Below are 19,973 nucleotides of genomic sequence, written 5' to 3'. Positions count from 1 at the left end.
CGCTGGTAATTTAATTAGCACGTGTTTTTTTTTTTTTCTGTCTCTTGTACTAACGTTTCTTCGCTGATTGAGCTTACAAGTAGTTCTTTTATCTCTCTTCCTTCTATTTTCATTAACTTATTTGTTGCGTGTCCAAAATTCATGAATTACAGATATTACAGTTAGCATGGTCCGCTTTTTTTTTCTCTCTCTCTCATTTGTTACGTGTCTAAAATTCGTGATACCACATTTATTATAGTTAGTGTGGTCTTTTTGCCTCTCTCCCTTCCTGTCTCCTCCCTCGCTCGCTTACTCCCCGTCACTCTCGTCACCTCACCGTACGTTGTTTCGTTCAGCGCACAACCCTTGCTCTTGTCACCGTGCCAAGGATTTCGAGGCGTGCCAATCATTCTACAGGTGCTGTCACTCCTCATAGTGTGCGTGGTTTCCTCTCTTCTCTCTCCCCCTTCAAACCCCTGCCGCGCGCTTCCTCCATAAACATTCGAAATCTCATTCCGCGTCTAAAGGTTTGTGTTTTCTTGTCGAGCTTCCGTGAAGGTTTTAGAGGAGCGCGGAGTCAATACAGAGGCGGAAGCTGTGGTCATCTCTTTGCTTTCATGACTAGCTTTTTTCTCAGTCTTCTTATTCTAGTTCTTCTTCGTGCTCTCCTCCTCCTCCTCCTCCTCCTCCTCCTCCTTCCTCTTCGTGTTCACATTGTTTTTTTTTTTTTCGTTCTTGTTTTTTGTTCTTCTTATTCTTCTTTTTCTTCTTCCTTCCTTCCTTCTCATTCTTCATCAGTTTATCAGTAAAACTCAAATCACACGCGAAGAATTTCACAAGTTCGAAATTCCCCGCCATACGACACACTTACATTCACAATCACCAAACATTCTTTCATTGTTTCATTCTACATTAATTCATGACACCAAAAAACAAGCTCTTAAGAATGCCGTCTAGAATAAATACAGTAGTGTAACACTCATAACCTAAATTGGCGCCTTATGACCTTGCTGCTGCGGCATTAGCTCAGACCCAAAAAAAGATTCCCCCGCTTGAGTACGTGTCTGTCATGCGGTAGTAGTAGATTCCCAGCATTAGTAAAAGTGAGTGATGCGCGGCGTGTCGCAAGGCCTCGGCGACACCAGGGCGAGGACAAAACAACTATTTAGTCAGGAAGTCGCGGGGCGCCACACACACACACACACACACACACACACACACACACGTGGAGAAAGGAAGGCGTAGAGGGAATGAAAGTGAGGGACACCCGTATTTGGAAGTGCCACCTGAGTCACTTCTGAAGGAGGGAGAAAAAAATGCAACTAGCTGGTGACTCTTGCTTGAGTGTCGTCATCCATTATTAAGCTTTTGTTTGTTGCGATATATTATCGTACTTTTTTCTTCTTTTTAGCTATGAGTAAAGTTTGTTGGGTAAATGTTTTGTTTACTCTCCTTATCTTCTGCTTTCAGATATTTTGATTTTTTTTTTTTTTTTTTTTTTAGGTTTTTAGGTAATTTTCGTCTTGTTTTAGGTGAATTTTGTAACAGTAGGAGAAAACTTATGTTGATTAAATATTTTCTTGTTTACCGTCTTTGTTTTAGGTCTGTTCGAGTCTCTAGTCCTTGTTTTAGGTCATTCTAGCAACTATGAGAAAAACCTTCGTTGAGTAAATGTTTTCATGTTTACCGTCCTTGTCTTGGGTGTTGTTATTAGTGCATTTGGTGGTGTTTGCATTAACCTTCCTACTCCTTCCTTTCCTTCCCCGCGACCGTGACCTGACCAGGAGTTTGTTCATGCTAATAAGACCTTCACCAGCAAACTTGACTTACAGGGAGTCATTTGCTAGACGAGAGGCCCACCAGTTTGTTGGTATGGCGCACCATTTCCCTTCCCCGGCCTTGAACTGTCCAAGACTTAATAGAATGCCCCTCCATTTTTGTCACCGAGGCTCCACATGGATTTTTCTTCTTTATTTTATTATCGCGAGGGGAAAATATTGCCAACATACCCACACAGAAATACGAGTGATTTATTCCTCTTACTTTTCCTGTCATTCACTCACTACTCATTCCTATTCTTCCTATTTTACCAGTCCTTCACTATTTCCTCCATTCGCAGTACACCACGCGTCGCTTTCCTTGAGTTCCCTCTTCAATCCCTCATTTTGTCTATTCCTAACCCTTCTCTCGTATTCGCTGTTAAATCACAACACCTGGCAATCACAACTCAATCACTGCAGACAGAGGTTATGTCAAAACTCCAGGTGTAGGCAGATGGCGGGGACAATGCGCCAATCACAGCATCATTCCGTGAGTCTGTCAACTTGTCAAGCGGCGGTGTTTACAAGTTGGGCGGGAGAACGCAGGGTGGCGGGGGACAAGGGAACGGTTTGCTAGGGTCATGGGGGTTATTCATCAGTATGCCAGGAGGGTTTAGGGGCCAGGGGGGAGCGTAGGGTCAGTGTAGGTGAAAGATGGAGGTAGTGTGGGTTAGGGTTCCGTGGTTGCTTTCCCCTTGAGGATTTTGGCCTGTGGGTATCACTTTACGTTTTCTTTTTTTGTGTGTGTGTGGTTGTGTGTGGTTGGTCCTTCTCTCGGCAACTCCCAGCCAGTGTTTAAATATTCCGTGTCTCTCGTGTTATAATCAGCCTGCTTCCCTTTGTTACAAGTATATATATATACAACCAGTATTCCAGATTCTTATTCAGATATTCAGTGTCTGCACGTGCATTGCCAAAGAATATTATGCTTTAGTGTAACATCAGGCAGAGTTTGAATATTTCGTGTGCCTTTGCATTATAATCAACCTGCGTTATGATAATTGCCTGCGTGTGTATTGCCGAAGAACACCATGCTTTGGAATCATTTGTAGCAGGCTGAGCAGGACCAGTTACAGCAGAACATGCCCGAGGTCTTTGTGCCGCTGACCTCTCTTGTCTTACGGTAAACTCCCCCACGCGCTCCAGACGATTATTTTCAAAGGCCACAGAAATTATTGGGTTCTTACGGGAGTCTTCTTTTTTTCTCAGTGCTCATTTATCACTCAGATCGTTAAAATATCCTTGAAAACCGGTATAGAAATCCCAACAGTGTGAAAACAGTCGAGACGCCGAAACGTTTAGAAATACAGATCACTAACCCAGCACTTGCAACTCACCGTGCGCTTCCATTCCTTTGTCCGTAAGCCACATGAGAGGGTCCTTCCAGGGGCTTTCCAGAGGGGGTTTCCAGGTCAGCTCCCCCGCCATCTCCGATAACTGAGACCCCATAAGCGATACTTTGTTTGATTTTTTGCTAGGGAGCCGAAGTTTATGGGCGCGTTGCATGTCCTCTATCCATTAACTCTTCAGGATTGCCCTTTACAGACCGTACGGGGAGTATAGGACCACAGTCAGGATGTCCCACAGAGGGTCTCGTAAATCTATATTATTGTTGCTTTTAAGCTGTTGGTGGTCAACTATATAAACCTGTAAGACCTCCCTGTTATCACACTAAGCTATCTTTCCACCAGCCTCCGATTTCAGGCGCTGACACCTTGATTTTAACAAATTCATTTTACTCGTATCTTATCTCCAGCAAGAATAACTGACCTCTTAATAATGCCAGGCTTCTATTGAAAAAGGGATATTGCGATGCACTTTGTGTGTGTGTGTGTGTGTGTGTGTGTGTGTGTGTGTGTGTGTGGGGAGGCTGAAATGAGTTTAAGCCAAGAAAAGAGACGTTTGTGGAGGCGGCAAGTCATCAGTAAATCGTTTCCATCGCTACACGGCTCCCAGTTACCTTGTAACCTCCCGGCCAGTCTACATTCTTTGTCATTGTATTCTGTGTGTTGGCTGTTTTATTTGTTACATTTTTTTTTTTTTCTTTATTAGAAAACTTGCCCTTACCCTTCAAGTCAGATGAATACATGGATGAGCAACACACACACACATACACACACACACACACACACACACACACACACACACACACTTGTCTCGATGGCATTTCGTACATTTATCATGGTGAATAATACTGTATGAGATTTTTTTTTCTCCATCTTTATTGCATATACCAAATATAGACATACATTTTTTTTTCTTTTGTGATAACTGTATCTTTCTCTAGGAATCTAAGATACTCCATAAAAAAAAAATATTTTCTATTATTTTTTCTATATTTCCTTATCATACACTTATTATTTAGGTGGATTTTCTTTCTTTTGTAATAACTTATTTTTTATGCCTTCAGTTGTAGTTTAAGATATTATGAAATGTGGTTTTCTATACCTTTTCTGTCTTTCCTCATCAAACATATACTTACTATTTGGGTAGACCTTTCCTTCTTTTGTATTAACATAACCCCTCTCGCTCTCTCTCCCTTGCAGTCGCAGTCTGAGCAGCTCAGGCACCAACAACCTGTCATGGCTTCAGATGCAGCAACGCAAACTCGCCGAAAGGAAAGAGGCAAAATACAGAGCCGAAAGAGGCCCCCAGGAGGCCCGTATGCTGTCCGAACTCCGCACTCGTATGACACAGGTGAGGAGAGGGTAGCAGGGGGGGGGAGTGTTGTAGCTGTTGATGTGTGTAGAATGAACCTTCCATATATTTTTTTTTTAATTATATACAGTCATTATTCATATTCAGTATTACAGTATGAGTAGTAGAGTTCATATAATATAAGAATGTCCTTGTTCTCTTCTTTATTTATTGTAAAGTATTATTATGTGTTTTAAGGTATTAAAGATTCAAAACTTACTTTTGAACCTCATCCTAAGGAGGAAACTTGCTTAAGTCTCCAAGATTGCAAGGTGTGAGTGGAATCTTGTGTTGTGGGTCTTATACTTGCAAATTGCTCTCCTGATGAGACGCAACACCAACCGAGTGTCTCTCGTAGCAGCAGCACCGCTCAGCCACTACCACCTCCAAGGAGTTTGAGGACGGATACGTGAGTGACACCACCATGCGCTCCGAGACATCACGAGAGTCGTCCCCTGTAAAGACGATGGCCCCCCTCACCATCAACACTGGAGTAGCCTCCACCACTACTCCACAGAAGCCCCCCATCGCCCACTCCACCCCCGCCCGAGGAAACTCTGCACCCTCCTCTCCCATCCTGCCTACCAGGTCAGCCTCACGGGAACGCATGTACAGGTAAGGTGAATCAGTACATGTACCTATATGGTGCGGGCATTTTGTGTTGTGATTTATGTTGTAGTTTTCTTGTTGGTTTGTGCTCATGAGTCAATTCCCTTTCCAGAAACAACGTGAGCAGCACCAGCAGCCAGAGAAGTCTTCCCAGAAAGTACTCCGACACGTCCGACAAGGAGAGGCCTTTCGTGGCAGTGCGGAGGGCTCACGAGAATGCCAAAGCGGGTGACAGCATGGTAGGTGCCTTGCTGCTTGTTGCCGGCCTCACCACACAGAACCTGTGGCATTGTTCATTACTGTGTCTGATGCAGATTTTACTGTTGAGGTTCCGTAGAAGTTGAAGTAATTCAATGTTGTGTTGTGTACTGTAGTAATTTGCTGCCATTTTCAAATTCTTATCTATAGCACATGTACTGTACTTACAGCTTTGCTAATTGTGCATGAACTCAGCATTTTCTATGATTCTAATTTTTGTTTGAATGCAAGTGTAGTGACTAGATTTTACAGCTACAGTTAGCTTAGCTAGGAAAATTTGTATAACCTACATGGTATGATGTGTCATATATTACCCATACAGGACTCATCCTCAGCTCTTAGTCAGCTTCAGACATCCCCTCTTGGACACATCAATTACTCATCCTACTCATCATCTTCCCAGGCTGACGGTCTGCTCACCACAGTCATTTCGTCCTCAAACCAGGTTGGTGGCTTGAAGTGTGGAGTGCATGGTGTCTGGCTCGGGGAGCTTGAGTCTTAGTGAAGGGTTTGCAGTTTTTGCATGCTTATTATATAATCTTACCACATCTAACCAATCTGGGTGGATATGGTAAGCAGCATAGTGTGTAGTGTGTACTGCATTTTGTGGCCTGAAGTCCAAATACTTCCCTAATATTGCTCTTGATATTTGTATTCTCTTGAGTAATTGTCATTCATCAAGAGTACTTCTGGCAGAAACTCTGCTTGGTTTTCAACTGGCCCTTTATTCTGCACAGATATGTATAGCATACTATAATAATTAATTGACACCATGGAACTGGAATATGTACATAGTAGGTGTACAAAGAAAAGGCTTGTGCAAAATTGAAAAAGAGTACAACTGTACATACCTTGATGCATCTAGATTGATATACTAATGTTTCTAATGGCATAATAATGTGGAACTAACCAAATTCACTCCTTAGTGATGACATGGCCATGAAATACAGTGAATTTAGCACAGATTAGATGCAGGGTACTGAGCAGCCTAGGCATAGAGGCATAGTGACATAGCTGCAACACACCACCTAGCATGACACTGTCTCTGCCACACGTGAGAAACAAAGCCTCCACAGAGCATGAATACAAAATTAAGCACAACTCCTCAGATTGCTTAAGGCTAGAATGTACCATTGCTGAAACAACGAAGTTAAAATAAATACCTTTGTTATGCAAGAGCTTAGTACTTAGCTAAACATATTGAACTGTGTACTGTACTTTGTTTAACCTGTAGTGCCTAGTACGTACTTAGCTGAGTTAACTCATGGAGCTTAGTGTTCTTATTCTTAGTTAAACTTGTTAAGTAGAATATCACACAGGTAGGTAGATGCTGTTAAGAGAATAGTTAGGCTAATGGCACCACCTACAGTCTTGTACAGCATTCACAGCCTTCAGAGAATACAGATAACAGGCTAGTAAATCAATAGGTTTTCTGTTCTTGTTACAGCATATTGCCAGGATGATTTTTCTCTCCCTGTTTGTATTACATGGACAAGAGTAACAACACATTAATGAAATACTTGTATATGATTAATATGTTTTTAAAGTTTTCCCTCAAATATTGAAAACAGCACAGAATTCACTCAAATACATTCCTTATTTACTTTTTGTTTCATGCTAGACAACTTGAGATGACAAGCAACCATGAGCACCAGAATATTTTTTTTTTTTTTTGCAAGGAATGTGCAAGCCAAAGCTTATATATATATATATATATATATATATATATATATATATATATATATATATATATATATATATATATATATATATATATATATATATATATATATGCACCTCTTGTAGCTCTCAAGAAACATTTGAAATTGAGACATTAACACATTTGGTTTTGATTGGCATTATGATATTCTTGTGCTTGTGCAAGTTATCTCCATTCTCTGTCTTTCAAGCTCAATAACTGATTGCCGTGAGACCAGTATTGAGATGACTTTGGTTTGAAGCTACTGACTAAACAGTTTCTTGACTTTTTGGTACTGTACTGGAGTGGGAAGGCTGTCTGATAACACTTCTTTGTTATATTTGAGTCTTGTGAAGGTTTGTAAGACTCAGTTTGACCTGTACTGTCAGTAGAGGAACTTTTTGTTTGTCTACTGACTGATAAATGTTTTCATTATACTCTATTGAGTGATTCATTAAAAGTAAAGTACAGTTCAAGTTTACTGGTGTTCCAAGTAAAACAACCAGACAGTGTGACAGCCAGCCTTCCTACTGCCCGGTATTTGCATGCTGACCCTGGAACCATGAGTTGCGTGGTGTTTGCAGGAGGGACTGGACTCACTTGATGCCCTGAGTGCCACCTTGGCCAGTCTGGGCACCCCCACTCACCCCCCAACCTCTACTACCTCACCGCCCAACCCCATAAGCAGCACCACCACCACCACCTCCACCATCACCACCACTGCTGTCACCACTTCTGCTGGGTCACAATCAGTTCAGATGGCTCAAACATCTCAGGTTAGCTACCACTTGGTAGTTACTCCTGTTGGTGTACATGTTGGAAAAGACTGTACATACTAGTGGTGTCCTTTGTCACTGAGCAGCTTTGCCCCGCTAGATTACACAGGTTTGATATCAGATAGATGAAGTGATAGAAGTCTTCAGGAAAAGTTATTATGCGTACTAGTGATACCTCTTATCACTGAGTAGTTTTGTCCCCACATAGCATATACTGAGGTTTGTTGTGAAGTAGATGAAGTGAAATCATGTACTTTATACTGCCTTTTAGATTTGCTTTACTGTTTGGGGTCCTTCTAGAAGTGTGTGTTAGAAAAGACTGCTAGTTTGCTAGACACCCAAGATAACACAAAGACCCTCCCCAAATACTGTGTGAATTAGCCACACCCACTGTAGCACTTCTAGATAGTGTGCCTCACCACACTGGTTTAAAGCTTCAACACAACCTCTTCTTGAACCACCTGCTGCCTAGCATAGTCTCCCCCTTGAGTCAGCTTTGCTATTGTACAATGCAGCACTGTGTGTCCTGGTTCATGACACTGGCTATTTCTTACACCTCTAAATATTATGAGTAAAAATCTGAGTAAATAGCAACTTAATATTTCAGAACATTACAAGATTTATATAAGATGTTTATATTTCAGTTCTTATAAATGCAGGTGTCAAAATAGATCTCTTAGTATGATTTTTTATGTGTTATCATATATAAAGCCTACATTTCATATCAGTTTTAAAGAACATTTCAAGACAGTTTATTGAATCTTAGCTTCACTCTTTTTCTTGACAAGTTTTCATTGCAATCTCTGTGGAATGTTTGGTATGTATTGAACCATAAATTAAGATAACAATTTCAAGCTACAGATCTTATTGTCAGTGACTAATTAATCAAGATAAACTTGTGTTGTGTGTGCTTGTCTAAGGTAGTTAATTGAGTGCTAAAAACTTAGTTGAAGCCCTTTGTAAACATTAATACTTCCTTTATAAGAGTAGAATTAGCTTGTACAGAGTTACTAGTCACCCTATTGAATCATCTCTCAATGAACATGTGAATTTCCCATCAGAGCCGAGAAGAGAGTGCCTGGCAGAGTGACACCGAGAGCAGCATTGGTGGCACTCGTCCCATCACCCCAGGCTTCCCTCCTGCCACCCCCACAACACCGTACCTCAACCAGGGACTGCCCCCCAAGAGCCCCACCATGCAGCGGTAAGGCTCTTGGCTTGCTCCTGTTTGCTTCTGTGCCTCCCAAGCGACTCCCAACCCTTGCATGCCTTCCTAGTGATTAGCATATAATCCCATTTGAGTCTTTTTGAGTTTTTGTAAGACTTGATTTGATCTTTTGTGTTTGTCTTCTGATTAATACTTGTTTTCATAATCCTCTAAGTCTAAATGGAGTGATTCAGGAATTCATGCTTCAGTGGATGTATTTCTGATGTGCTCCTTCATTACATACCACAGATACAAAAGTTCTGGACATTAATGCCGTCTTGAAAATTGTTAATCGCAAAGAAAGGCATTTATTTGATGAAGAGGAGCTGGTCTCTTGCTCTCATTGCTTGCATGTCCCTCTTGTTTCTTGTTTTAATGAGACAAGTACTATTTTTATCATTTCCTTTACTGTTATATATATATATATATTACTTTTTTAAGTCAGAAAAGTCCCTTGGCATGTGATATTCTTTGTATGTTGTATTTATGTCAACACAATGATGACGAGGTTTAGCCCTCAACTTGCTCAGCACTTCATTAGTAAGGAAAAGAAAATATTGGTGCTTATGTTAACTGTTTAGCTTCTGATTTCTTCATATTGTAATTCTGCACATGCATTCAGTAGCAGAGTAATCCATAAATTTGTTTTTTCATACATTGTCCTCATGAAGCAAACTCTAATTGTTTTCATATTTTCCCTCCCTTTTCTCTTACTCCTCTGATTCTGCTAACCAACTTGCCGCCCCGATGGGTTCCACTGACTCTGCTGCCGCTAACAAAATGGGGGAAATTTTACCAATTGTGCATGCTGTTGCCTCCTGCAAATCTACAATGACAAAACAATATCCACCTTGTGATGCCAATGTAAAATTTCTTTGACTAACTCTTAATATGCAACGAAAACGTGCCTCCATGAACCCGCACTTGAATGTGGTCCATGGGCGTGTGGTGGTGATTGCCTGGAAAATGTGGACGTGATGAAAAAAAATTGGAACGGTGATGTAAACAATCCCTGTCTGTTGGTCAATGTTGGTGGTAAATGTGCATAAATGTTTACTGGATGGTGGCGAGCAGAAGAGCTCACCTTGGCCTCTCCTCTCTCTCGACCAGACCTCCCGTCAAAAAGTCTGCATCACTTCCCAGGTTAGCCCTTGGACAGACTATTAAGAATTCAGTACCACTAAAAAAACGTGCTTAAAAGTCCAAAACTGCTTCGTTTTGTTCATGATTCGCTGTTCACTTTAAATATGGAACCAAATCACATAAATTCTCTAAGTAAAGCAAGTTAATGGAAATCAATCTGTCAGGTGGTACAGTATTCTTATTTGCCAGATTATTATTATTTTTTATGTACTTAGTCTGTTATATAAATATTTCTTTTGATTAGTGACATTAAATCAATACCAAGTGAAGTGGGTCTACCTAGACATAATGGTTACAGTAAGTGGGGCTCATGGTTCACCAGTAACACTCTACTAACAGCAAACCAGTAGTGACCGCATGAGTTGTGGAATGCTTCACTCGGACTGACTTTTGAACCTCTACCAAATTATGCCAACTAATGTACAGTTTTCTCTAGTAGTGAGTCTATGTCTGCTGGATGTGTGTTTCTCCCTCCAATTGTACATAAGTCCTGGACACACAGACACTCCACACAGGGCACACCACATGACTATAGCAAAAACATATGCTAAGCAAGCCTCTGCCTAGACGTATCTTCCTGATTCTAAGTGTTAACATTGCCACTCAAAAGCTGTTATGAAGATGCTAACTTTCTATGATATCTTCTACTTTTCCTGTCTTTACCAGCAGCTTTGTGCTCTTAATAAGGCAAGCGAATGATGCTATGCTTGCTGAGTCACCTTGTCACCTTGTCACCATCTTGTTAGTGTTCCCAGCTGGTCCTATGCATGGGGCTAAGGTAGTCCAGGGTGCAGCACACAGCACTGACTTAGCTGCAGTGTTCAAGATATTGTAACTGTAATCTGGTGTTGCATTTAGCTTTAACTCTCATATTAAAATACATTATACATCGCTAACTGCAATGATGGTTCACAGTGCTAAAAAGTATGTGTGAGTGTTGTCTTATGAGATATTGCTACATTTGGAAAGAGGTCACTGGTAGGGATATTAAACTGTTTTGGTATTATAAGTAAAAATGTTTAGTGAACATAATAATTTGGTTAGTGTTTACAAGAAAACTCTAGAACAATTACTATTTGTAAGATCTGTAATTTATATTTGAAGTTGATGTCAGGAAGAAAAAATGAACAGGTGTACTGGTCTTAGATATATGGAGATGTTCAAAATACATCTCATACAACTTCTTATGAAGGGCACATCATTGGTCTGTAATTCCACAGTTCATCTTTCTAATACAATTTCAGAAGAGTAGTGTTATTTATTTTTATAGGATGCTTTGAATTTATATTGGCTGTCCTTATATTTTATTGGCTGTAGTACAATATTTTGCTTTGCTCATCAAATCAGAGAACAAAATTTTACTTTATTTGATCATCTACAAAATTTTCCTCTGGTGTCTCAATTCTTTTCTTTGATTTGATTTCTCCTGAGCACCAAAGACTAACCTCTCTGTCCTACCCTACACCAGCAAGGAGATGGGGATGCGCAGCCCCTCCCCTGCCACCTCCCAGGCCCTTCGGCAGGAGCTCAATGGCCACTCCAGTCCAGCTCCCTCCCTCTACCATGGACAGTCCCGCCGCTCTTCCCTCACCTCCCTCAATGAGTCCACAGAGGTCATATCGTCTCACCCAAAGTTTGTGAAAGATATCTCCAAATTCTGGTACAAACCCACCATCACCAGGGATGAAGGTGAGACCACTCTTGCTTTCTTGATGAATGTTAAGTGTCTGATATTTGGTTGCCTCGTACACATCTTGTAGGATTTTATTTTTTATTATTTCTGATGATGCACAATTTTGTAATGTATGTGTTATTCCAACATTGCTAGGCCTTTGTTGCACTCAGATTCTCATATCAATAAAGAACTGAACAAAGATCTAAAAGAAGAAAATACAATAAACTCAAACTGAAATTAACAAAAAATGTAAAATAAACTCAAAACAAAAATTTAAAATAAATAGAGCTAAAAAATTGTAAAATAAACACAAACTTGATAAAAAACCTGATATAAATATACCTAATATTTGTCCCAAATACAGATAGACTCAATTATAAATTAAATAATCTATCATGGTAATATCCTTTCATATATTTATATTCTTCTCTGTGTTGCAGCCATTTCCATGCTAAGAGACAAGGCACCTGGCACATTCGTCGTCCGAGACTCCAACTCCTTCCCTGGAGCCTTTGGTCTCGCCCTCAAGGTGTCCACCCCACCACCTAATGTGGCCAGCAAGTCCAGCGACCCAGCCAATGAGCTGGTGCGCCACTTCCTGATTGAGCCGACCTCCCGGGGCGTGCGACTCAAAGGCTGTGCCAATGAGCCAGTGTTTGGTGAGTGCTGCCACCACCACTGCCATCATGGAGGTGTGGGCTTGGCCAGTGATAATGGGGTGCAAAGTGTCTGCTGGTTAACTGCAATTTTCAAACATTTGATTTAGAAATTGTCAATTATGAATAAAGTTATATTATTTTTTGTCATGATTTATAGAAGCAGAATTTGCATGTCATAATTACACTTTCAAAAACTGCCCTGAAAGTTCAAAGACTGGCTGAAAATACCAAAAATACATTATATGAAAAATAATATTGAATTCTTTATTTGACACTGATTTATAAACCAATTCTTAAAGAAAAGAACTCATCAATAAATCATGATTTCCCTGCTGTGTAAATGTACTTTTGTTCATTCTAAAATTTACATTGGTGTGGTATGTTTCAGGTTCCCTTTCGGCACTGGTGTACCAACACTCTATCACAGCACTGGCCCTCCCCTGCCGCCTCATGTTGCCAGAAAGAGACCCAGCAGGTGGATCAGACACTGTTGACAGTGGTGTTGGCACCAGCAGCAGCACCAGCTCTGCCTCTCAACTGCTGCAGCAGGGAGCTGCCTGTAACGTCATGTACCTGCACACGGCGGATACGGAGAGCCTGACGGGTCCCCAAGCCGTCAAGAGAGCCGTGAATGTCATGCTAGCATCAAAAATAACCCCCACGGTGGTCCACTTCAAGGTGTCTGCACAAGGCATCACCCTCACTGACAATGAGAGAAAGCTGTTTTTCCGCCGTCACTACCCAGTGAACACCATCTCCCACTGCGGCGTGGATCCGGAGGACAGGCGGTGGACACACAAGAGTGAAGAGGGCACCACACTGGGATCCCTGTGAGTGGCATTGTTTGTCAAGTGCTGGTTTATCTGGGGTAGCAGGCAAAGGCAGGGGGCTCAGCACTGATTCATGAGGAAATAATAGTGATAGTTTTGTCTTTAGTGTACACACAGTTATGAACGAATATTTACATTGAAGGTATTGTTGCAAGGATGCATCAGATGTGATCACTGTACTGGTCTTTATTGTCATGTATACCTATCTAGCTGATTTCACTAAGAAACCTTTACTGTCAGTTATGGTGCTAATATTGCAACATCTTTCCAGGCGAATATTTGGATTTGTGGCCAAGAAGGGAGCCAGCAGGACAGAGAACCAGTGCCACATCCTGGCTGAGCTGGAACCCGAGCAGCCTGCAACAGCGATCTGCAACTTTGTGACCAAAGTTATGATGACCAGCGTGAGCCGACCCAACCTGGTGTAGCCTCACAGGTGGCAAGTGGCCAAGTGGCCGCATGGCCACGTTGCCCCATAGACACACTGTTCACTAAGTCCTGCGTGGCAAAGTGTACTGAACTGAGGCTAGATGGGAGCTTTCCTAGTGAGTGCAAGAATAGGTTGTAAATATCCTAATTTTAACTAAATTATGTATCAAACATGTTAAGATGCAGAGTTGGATCAGAGGCTGTTTTTTCCTTTGATTTACTGTGCACTTCTCTATGAAAATAGAGACTGTTATGTACTAGATTAATTTGAAGAAATACAATTCCTAATTATCAAAGATGTATTCAGGGAGCATTATTTATTACCTAAAGAGCATAGTAGTGATCAATATCAGAACTTCACATAAGAATAGGTCAAATGGGTACCAGTAATGTGATAATATTATGCAAGGATTCACAGGATTAGAGTGTTCATTGCCCCCTTAAGGGATAGCCTCTAGCTGGGTATAGTCTGGTAATCAAAGTACACAAGTGAACTTTTCTAGGAGACTTGATCTTGTTATAACACTAAGAACCTCTTGAGGACTGCTAAGTCGTTCAGCAGAAAGGTTTCATTCGTGTTGTGTAATTTTCTATCTGCACATGTAAATATCATTGTGACTCATTTTCACACATTTCATGTGTTTAATAATCAAATGAATCTTGTCTCATTGTTTTGCTTTAAATGTGTTTTGCAGAGATTCTATTACCACCTGCCAAAGGATATACTTCAGTACTTGGCAAGTGTTGATATGTGAGCCACTTCATATTTTATTAATGTGTGGAAATTTCTTTTTTGTAGTATATGCAATAATGATCATTAAGTCATGCTTTTATTATGCACTTCAGAATCAGTATGCAAGTAATCAATGCTCTGAAAAAAAATTAAACTGTTAATTAACACATTTGCAAATAAGTGTATTATTTGTATTTAATGTAAATCTACAGCTGTAGCATGCATAAACCTAAGGCTGACTCACCCCTGTGGACTATGTAAAAATTTTTGTATCTAGAGACTGATCTATAGCATTCTCTTCTTTGTATTGGCAGCCACACACACACACACACACACACGCGCAAGCATGCACGCGCGTGCGCACACACACACACACACACACACACACACACACACACACACACACACACACACACAGGTGAGGTTGGACAGCCACTTTCCCAAGCATCTTTTAAGTGTTTTGTACATAATGTCCATATGTTTGAGAGATAGTAAAATGAAACTTTTGCTAGTTTTTAATATTGTAAATCATACTTCCTTACTATAACTTCCACCTCCTGGATGAAAAGACATTTAAGCAGCACAATAATAGAATGTTATGAAAGATTTATAAAAGCCATACAATGTTCATAGCGATAGCATTTGTATACCAGTTGTTGTGGTACATTATTATTCACTATGACCAGTGCTATGTTCATTACTACTTGCCAGGTGAAAGAGAGAGAGAGAGAGAGAGAGAGAGAGAGAGAGAGAGAGAGAGAGAGAGAGAGAGAGAGAGAGAGAGAGAGAGAGAATCAAGTAATAAGGAAGCAGTTTGTTCCTTTAACACATGTAAGGTGCTTCTTAACTCATGCAAATGACCATTTCAAGCTTCTTCCAGAAATAAAGAACAACTTCAATAGTTTATTTATTCCTCTCTGGGTTGTTGGAAAGTGTACATGATATGACTGGCAGTACATGTGCTATCACTGTACTGAGTTACTACTGCCAAAGGAGAACTGATGCTGCTAGGTAAGAGTAATATCAATTAACTGAGGTGTATTCCTAACAGGTGAGTTATGGTATCTTTAACTTGATATAATACCAAAGGAGAGCTCTGAAGAATACCAGGTAAGCAATGCTGTATGAATTCATGCCAGGGCCCCAAGGCTTCGAATTCCTTTGGGCCCCTCAACGTCCCCACCCCCCAAATCACACATTCTCCTTTTCTAAAATTTGTTACAATAATATTACAAGAATATTACAAATGAAGTAATTAATGGAGTAAAACCATTTGCCATATCCACAGTGTTAACACTCAAACTTTTGATGGTTGCCTAGGCTTCAGCCTAGTCAGCCTTATGGATAATGTGGCACTGGCTATACGGTGGACAGCAATACATTTTGGTTTTCAGGAACATAACCCAACCATAAAGTGGAGTGAAGTGTACTTTTATTACTTTTTACCATTCATTCTCCACATACCAGAGGCACTTCTCAAGTAACTTAATTTCATGTATGCATTACATTTATGTAATGGTAGCCACATGGGTGCCATAATTATAAAAGATTTTTGTGCATTTAGCCACTATTGCCTCAGATCAATTTCCCCCTGAACCTAAAGGACATTGTGTATATTGCAATGAAGAAGGAAAAAAATTTAAAAAGTGGACCATTATCATGGTAGTCATGTTATTAAGTATGTGTAAAATGCAGCTTTCACTACACACATTCTGTGCAGTATCAGAATGTCTCCGACATTCTGATTCTTCTGTGAGCCCTCAAGTGCCCTCCTCTACTATGCCACTAATGTTATGACCCATAAAACAGTAACTGCTTGACCCAGAAGTTAAGGCAGATAGGAAAGGTACTCACTCCTTTAACAACTCCGGAGAGGCAATGAAGTAAAGTCAAGAAGAAAAGACTATGAAAACACACACATGGAAAAAATGCAGGTTGAAATTTATTTTGGATACCACTTTCCCACAGTCTTCAGCAACATTGTAATTATGATAGTAACCAACACAACAGAATACAACTACAGGAAGATAGGAGGAGAATGGTTAGAGTAGCACTGGGAAAATAATTATAATCAATTCATAAGAACATGCTTTTCATGTTCTTATGAATGTTAACACAGACAAGATCTAAGGTCTGTTCATACCAGCCACTCTCACCCCAAGAAGATTATCTAATATCAACATAATGACTCCCCATAGATTAACATCTAAGAGGCAATATAATTAACCCCTTTCAGTAGCAATGCAAGGTTATGTTAGGTCAAGTTTAAATTCACTGTTCATTAATCTCACAGCTGAACCCTTCATTCTGTAGATCACAATTTGAAAAAGTGTCACAATCTGCTGAGAAATAAACAGCCAGTGTCTGGAAATTAGCAGCCTAAGGTTATTTCCATAATCCTGCTATCTTGGATGCTGATTACCTCCTCCTCTTCCATCCTTTTCCTTCCTACTTCTTCACTCTATGAGAATATTTAGGTAAAACTTAACTAGGCCAGACTTAAACTTCTCCACTGTGCAGCCAGTAATGCTCGCACCTCATTCAGCAGTGTGTTGAAGATCCTTGGGCCCTCGTACATTAGGCCAGATGTCAACAGGGCCTTGATCCTGTCAAGGGCTCTGGTGGGCAGATTCTTCTTCCTGCACTTGCATCCCATACTCTCTGTGATGTACAGCTGCAGTGCAAAAGTTGTGGGGGCAAGTACTTGGCTCTCCAGGATTTTCCATATGTAGATGGCCTGGTACCTGTCTCTTCTTCACTGCTGGGAATAAAGCTTCAGCTCCTTGAGTCTGTCCCATTAGTTTGTCTCCCATCTCTCAGATCTGCTTAGTAAATGACCTCTGCATTGCTTCCAGCTGCTGTGAAGTAACTGTAATTGGCTGCAGTAGTCCAGCAGAGGCTGCACCAGGGTCTTCCAGAGGGTGAGCATTGATTGTGGCTCTCTGGTACTAAAGTTCACAGCACCCAGCCTACCATGCTCTTGGCTTTATTGACTGCCTTCTTCATGTGCTAGTGGAAGGAACAATCCTCATTGAAATACATTTTATGTGTGTGTCTGGGTTTATTTCCTGTCCTCTTCCTGCATAGACTTTAGTTGCCTCTTTCATCATTTGATTTTGTCCATACTTCAACATCTGGAACTTATTGTCATTAAATGCCATGTTGTTTGTGGTTGCCCAGAAATACTGCTTGAAGGCACTGAACTTCTTCAGAATTTGTGATGGGGCAACTTCTGCTGGTGTCATCAGCAAAAGAGGAGAGGAATGAGTTTGTCACTCCTTCATTGATGTCACAAAGATGGATGAGGAAGAGGAGGGGACCCAGGACTGACCCTTGTGCCACTCCACTTGATACCAGTGCCTCTTCCAATTTGTAACCATTGACAGTAACTGACTGGTAGTATCCTAGTATCCTATGAGAAGGTGTGAATCCATACACCAAGCTTCCCACCTATGCCTAGGCTCTTCATCTTGTGGAGTAGGATGCTGTGGTCCACCTTATCAAAGGCTTTGGTAAAGTCAAGGAACACAACATCCACATTCTTCCTTCAGCAAGGTTGTGCATGACACAGTCATGGTGTGCCAGGAGTTTAGACAGGCAGGATCTTCCCTTCTTGAAATCATGTTGGTTATCTGTGTGTAAGTGGTGGTCTTCTAAATACCTAATTATTTGGTTCCTGATACATTCCTCAAAGATCTTAATGAGGTCCAATGTGAGGACCACTGGTTTGTAATTTTTTGGCAGGCTCCTGTCTCCACTTTAGATATAGGGTTCACTATAGCAGATTTGAGTTCCTGTGGTATTACTCCACTGTTGAGGGTGCTGCCACAGCTTGCACAGTGGCTGAGCCAAGGCCTTCCTGCACTTCAGGAGCAGGATGGCCGGCACTTCATCTGGACCAGCTGCTGAGTTTGGTTTCAGCTCTTTGATGGCTTTTTCCATATTCTCAACTGTGATGGTGAAGCTCTGTTATTTTGATTGGAGTGTGCTGTCTGCAAGAAATTCTTGTGAGTTGTGGACAATTTTGTGCGGCTGAAGGGCGCAGAATACACTGTTATATTGATCAAGTAACATGCGGTTGCTTTCTCTTGTATCAGCTGATATTAAGCCCTCACTGTTTTCCAGTAAACCTATTTGTGTATTTACTTTTGATTTTTTTTTTTTTTTTAGTAACAAGAAATATTTGGGATAATGTTTGATATTACTAACTGCTCTACTTTTTTCTTAATTTCTTTGCTTAATGTGAGATAGCTTCGGTTTCTGTTCATTCTCTAATATTTGGTGAAAGCTCTTTTCCTTCCCTCATCGTGGGTATTTGTAAGCTTTTTGTTGCTGGAGGTTCTCTTCCTCAAGAGAATTTTTTTTCTGTATCTGGGTGTGTAAGTGTCTTCCTGTTTGTCTCTTCTTCAGTGGAATGTGGGTGCGACACATCTCCAGGAGCTTGGTGGCCATAGCTTTTAGCATGGCATGGGGGTCGTCTCCCTCTAAATCTTGTTCCCATTTCACTTCACTGGTAGCATACAGCACTTCTTCCCACTTAATATTTTCACTGGTTGGATGGACGGGTGGGTAAGTTGATTAGGGGGTGGTTGAGCGGTTGATTAAATAGGTGGATGTGGTGGAACAAGTACGTAGATGGATGGTTTAGTGAACATTGTGTACCTATATGGCGAACAGGCCAGGTTGTATGTATTTACATTGGATCAGGCAGACACACGAATATAGCTAAGTACCTATCAGCACAGGCCTGCAACTAAACAATACTTAGCTAGAAGTCTGGATGGCAAAGTGCTGAGAAAGAGCTTGAGAGTTGAACGTTGGCTGGGGTCTCACTATAATGAAGGAGCGGCCATGTTCTCTAGCAGCTGTTGGGAAGTTGACTGAATCCCCGCTTGTCAAGCGGCTCCGGAATGGTGAACCCGCTCGACTCGGATCCTCATTGTTTCATCCACTCGTCACGGTGGATTGTTATATTTTAATTTAATTTATTCCCACAACCGCTAATTTTCTCCTGCTGGAACGATAGTTGCGACACCTATGTCTCAAGTACCAAACGCCCTGAGGCCTATTTGCATTCAGGCCGATCTGTCATGAGGACCATCTGACTGAAGGCCTATAATGAATACCATCAGTCCATCAAGGACTCTGTATATTAATATACAGAGTTCTTGGGACCATCCGCACCAGTACCAAGTGACTGATAGCTCTTCCAACTGGACGCTTTTTTTCTCTTTTTTTTTTTTTTTTTTTTTTCTTTTTAGACAATTTGAATACTGTCCGCCTCAGTACCAAGTGACTAGCCCTCCCAGCTGGCCGTTTTTTTTTTTTATTTTAGACAATTTTCACCACCAGTTTCAAATGAGTCTCTTACCAATGTATACTTGTGTATGTATAATGTGATGGGCACTCGTTGAGAATGTGAGTCATATTCAATACTGATGTTCAAACTAAATTCACCT

General features: G+C 41.0%; 1 protein-coding gene and 1 long non-coding RNA gene across 12 annotated transcripts in view; one reads left to right on the top strand and one right to left on the bottom strand.

Annotated features, from left to right (window-relative positions):
- LOC135112114 (tensin-1-like) overlaps positions 1 to 15,413 on the top strand; it is an 86,953-nt gene extending 71,540 nt beyond the window's left edge. For 2 of the 11 annotated variants that reach the window (XM_064026106.1, XM_064026117.1), the window contains 11 exons: positions 4,346 to 4,496; positions 4,855 to 5,111; positions 5,218 to 5,344; positions 5,686 to 5,808; positions 7,647 to 7,838; positions 8,900 to 9,042; positions 10,120 to 10,188; positions 11,657 to 11,877; positions 12,304 to 12,522; positions 12,911 to 13,352; positions 13,624 to 15,413. In XM_064026106.1, coding sequence (XP_063882176.1) covers positions 4,346 to 4,496; positions 4,855 to 5,111; positions 5,218 to 5,344; positions 5,686 to 5,808; positions 7,647 to 7,838; positions 8,900 to 9,042; positions 10,120 to 10,188; positions 11,657 to 11,877; positions 12,304 to 12,522; positions 12,911 to 13,352; positions 13,624 to 13,780 — 2,101 coding nt within the window. In that variant the 3' untranslated portion in view covers positions 13,781 to 15,413. The remainder of the gene's footprint in view (positions 1 to 4,345; positions 4,497 to 4,854; positions 5,112 to 5,217; positions 5,345 to 5,685; positions 5,809 to 7,646; positions 7,839 to 8,899; positions 9,043 to 10,119; positions 10,189 to 11,656; positions 11,878 to 12,303; positions 12,523 to 12,910; positions 13,353 to 13,623) is intronic. The other 9 variants (XM_064026107.1, XM_064026111.1, XM_064026108.1 and 6 more) reach the window with 9 other exon arrangements.
- LOC135112117 (uncharacterized) lies at positions 11,943 to 19,727 on the bottom strand. The gene is made up of 2 exons (XR_010274066.1): positions 19,348 to 19,727; positions 11,943 to 12,603 (listed from the first exon to the last, which is right to left on the bottom strand). It is a non-coding gene; the product is annotated as an uncharacterized LOC135112117 (long non-coding RNA).
- Positions 19,728 to 19,973: the final 246 nt, after the last annotated feature.

The sequence above is a fragment of the Scylla paramamosain genome, chromosome 23, assembly GCF_035594125.1.
Source record: "Scylla paramamosain isolate STU-SP2022 chromosome 23, ASM3559412v1, whole genome shotgun sequence".
Taxonomy (NCBI): domain Eukaryota; kingdom Metazoa; phylum Arthropoda; class Malacostraca; order Decapoda; family Portunidae; genus Scylla; species Scylla paramamosain.
Note: the sequence above shows the minus strand (reverse complement) of the source record. Positions and strands in the feature narration are given on the sequence as shown.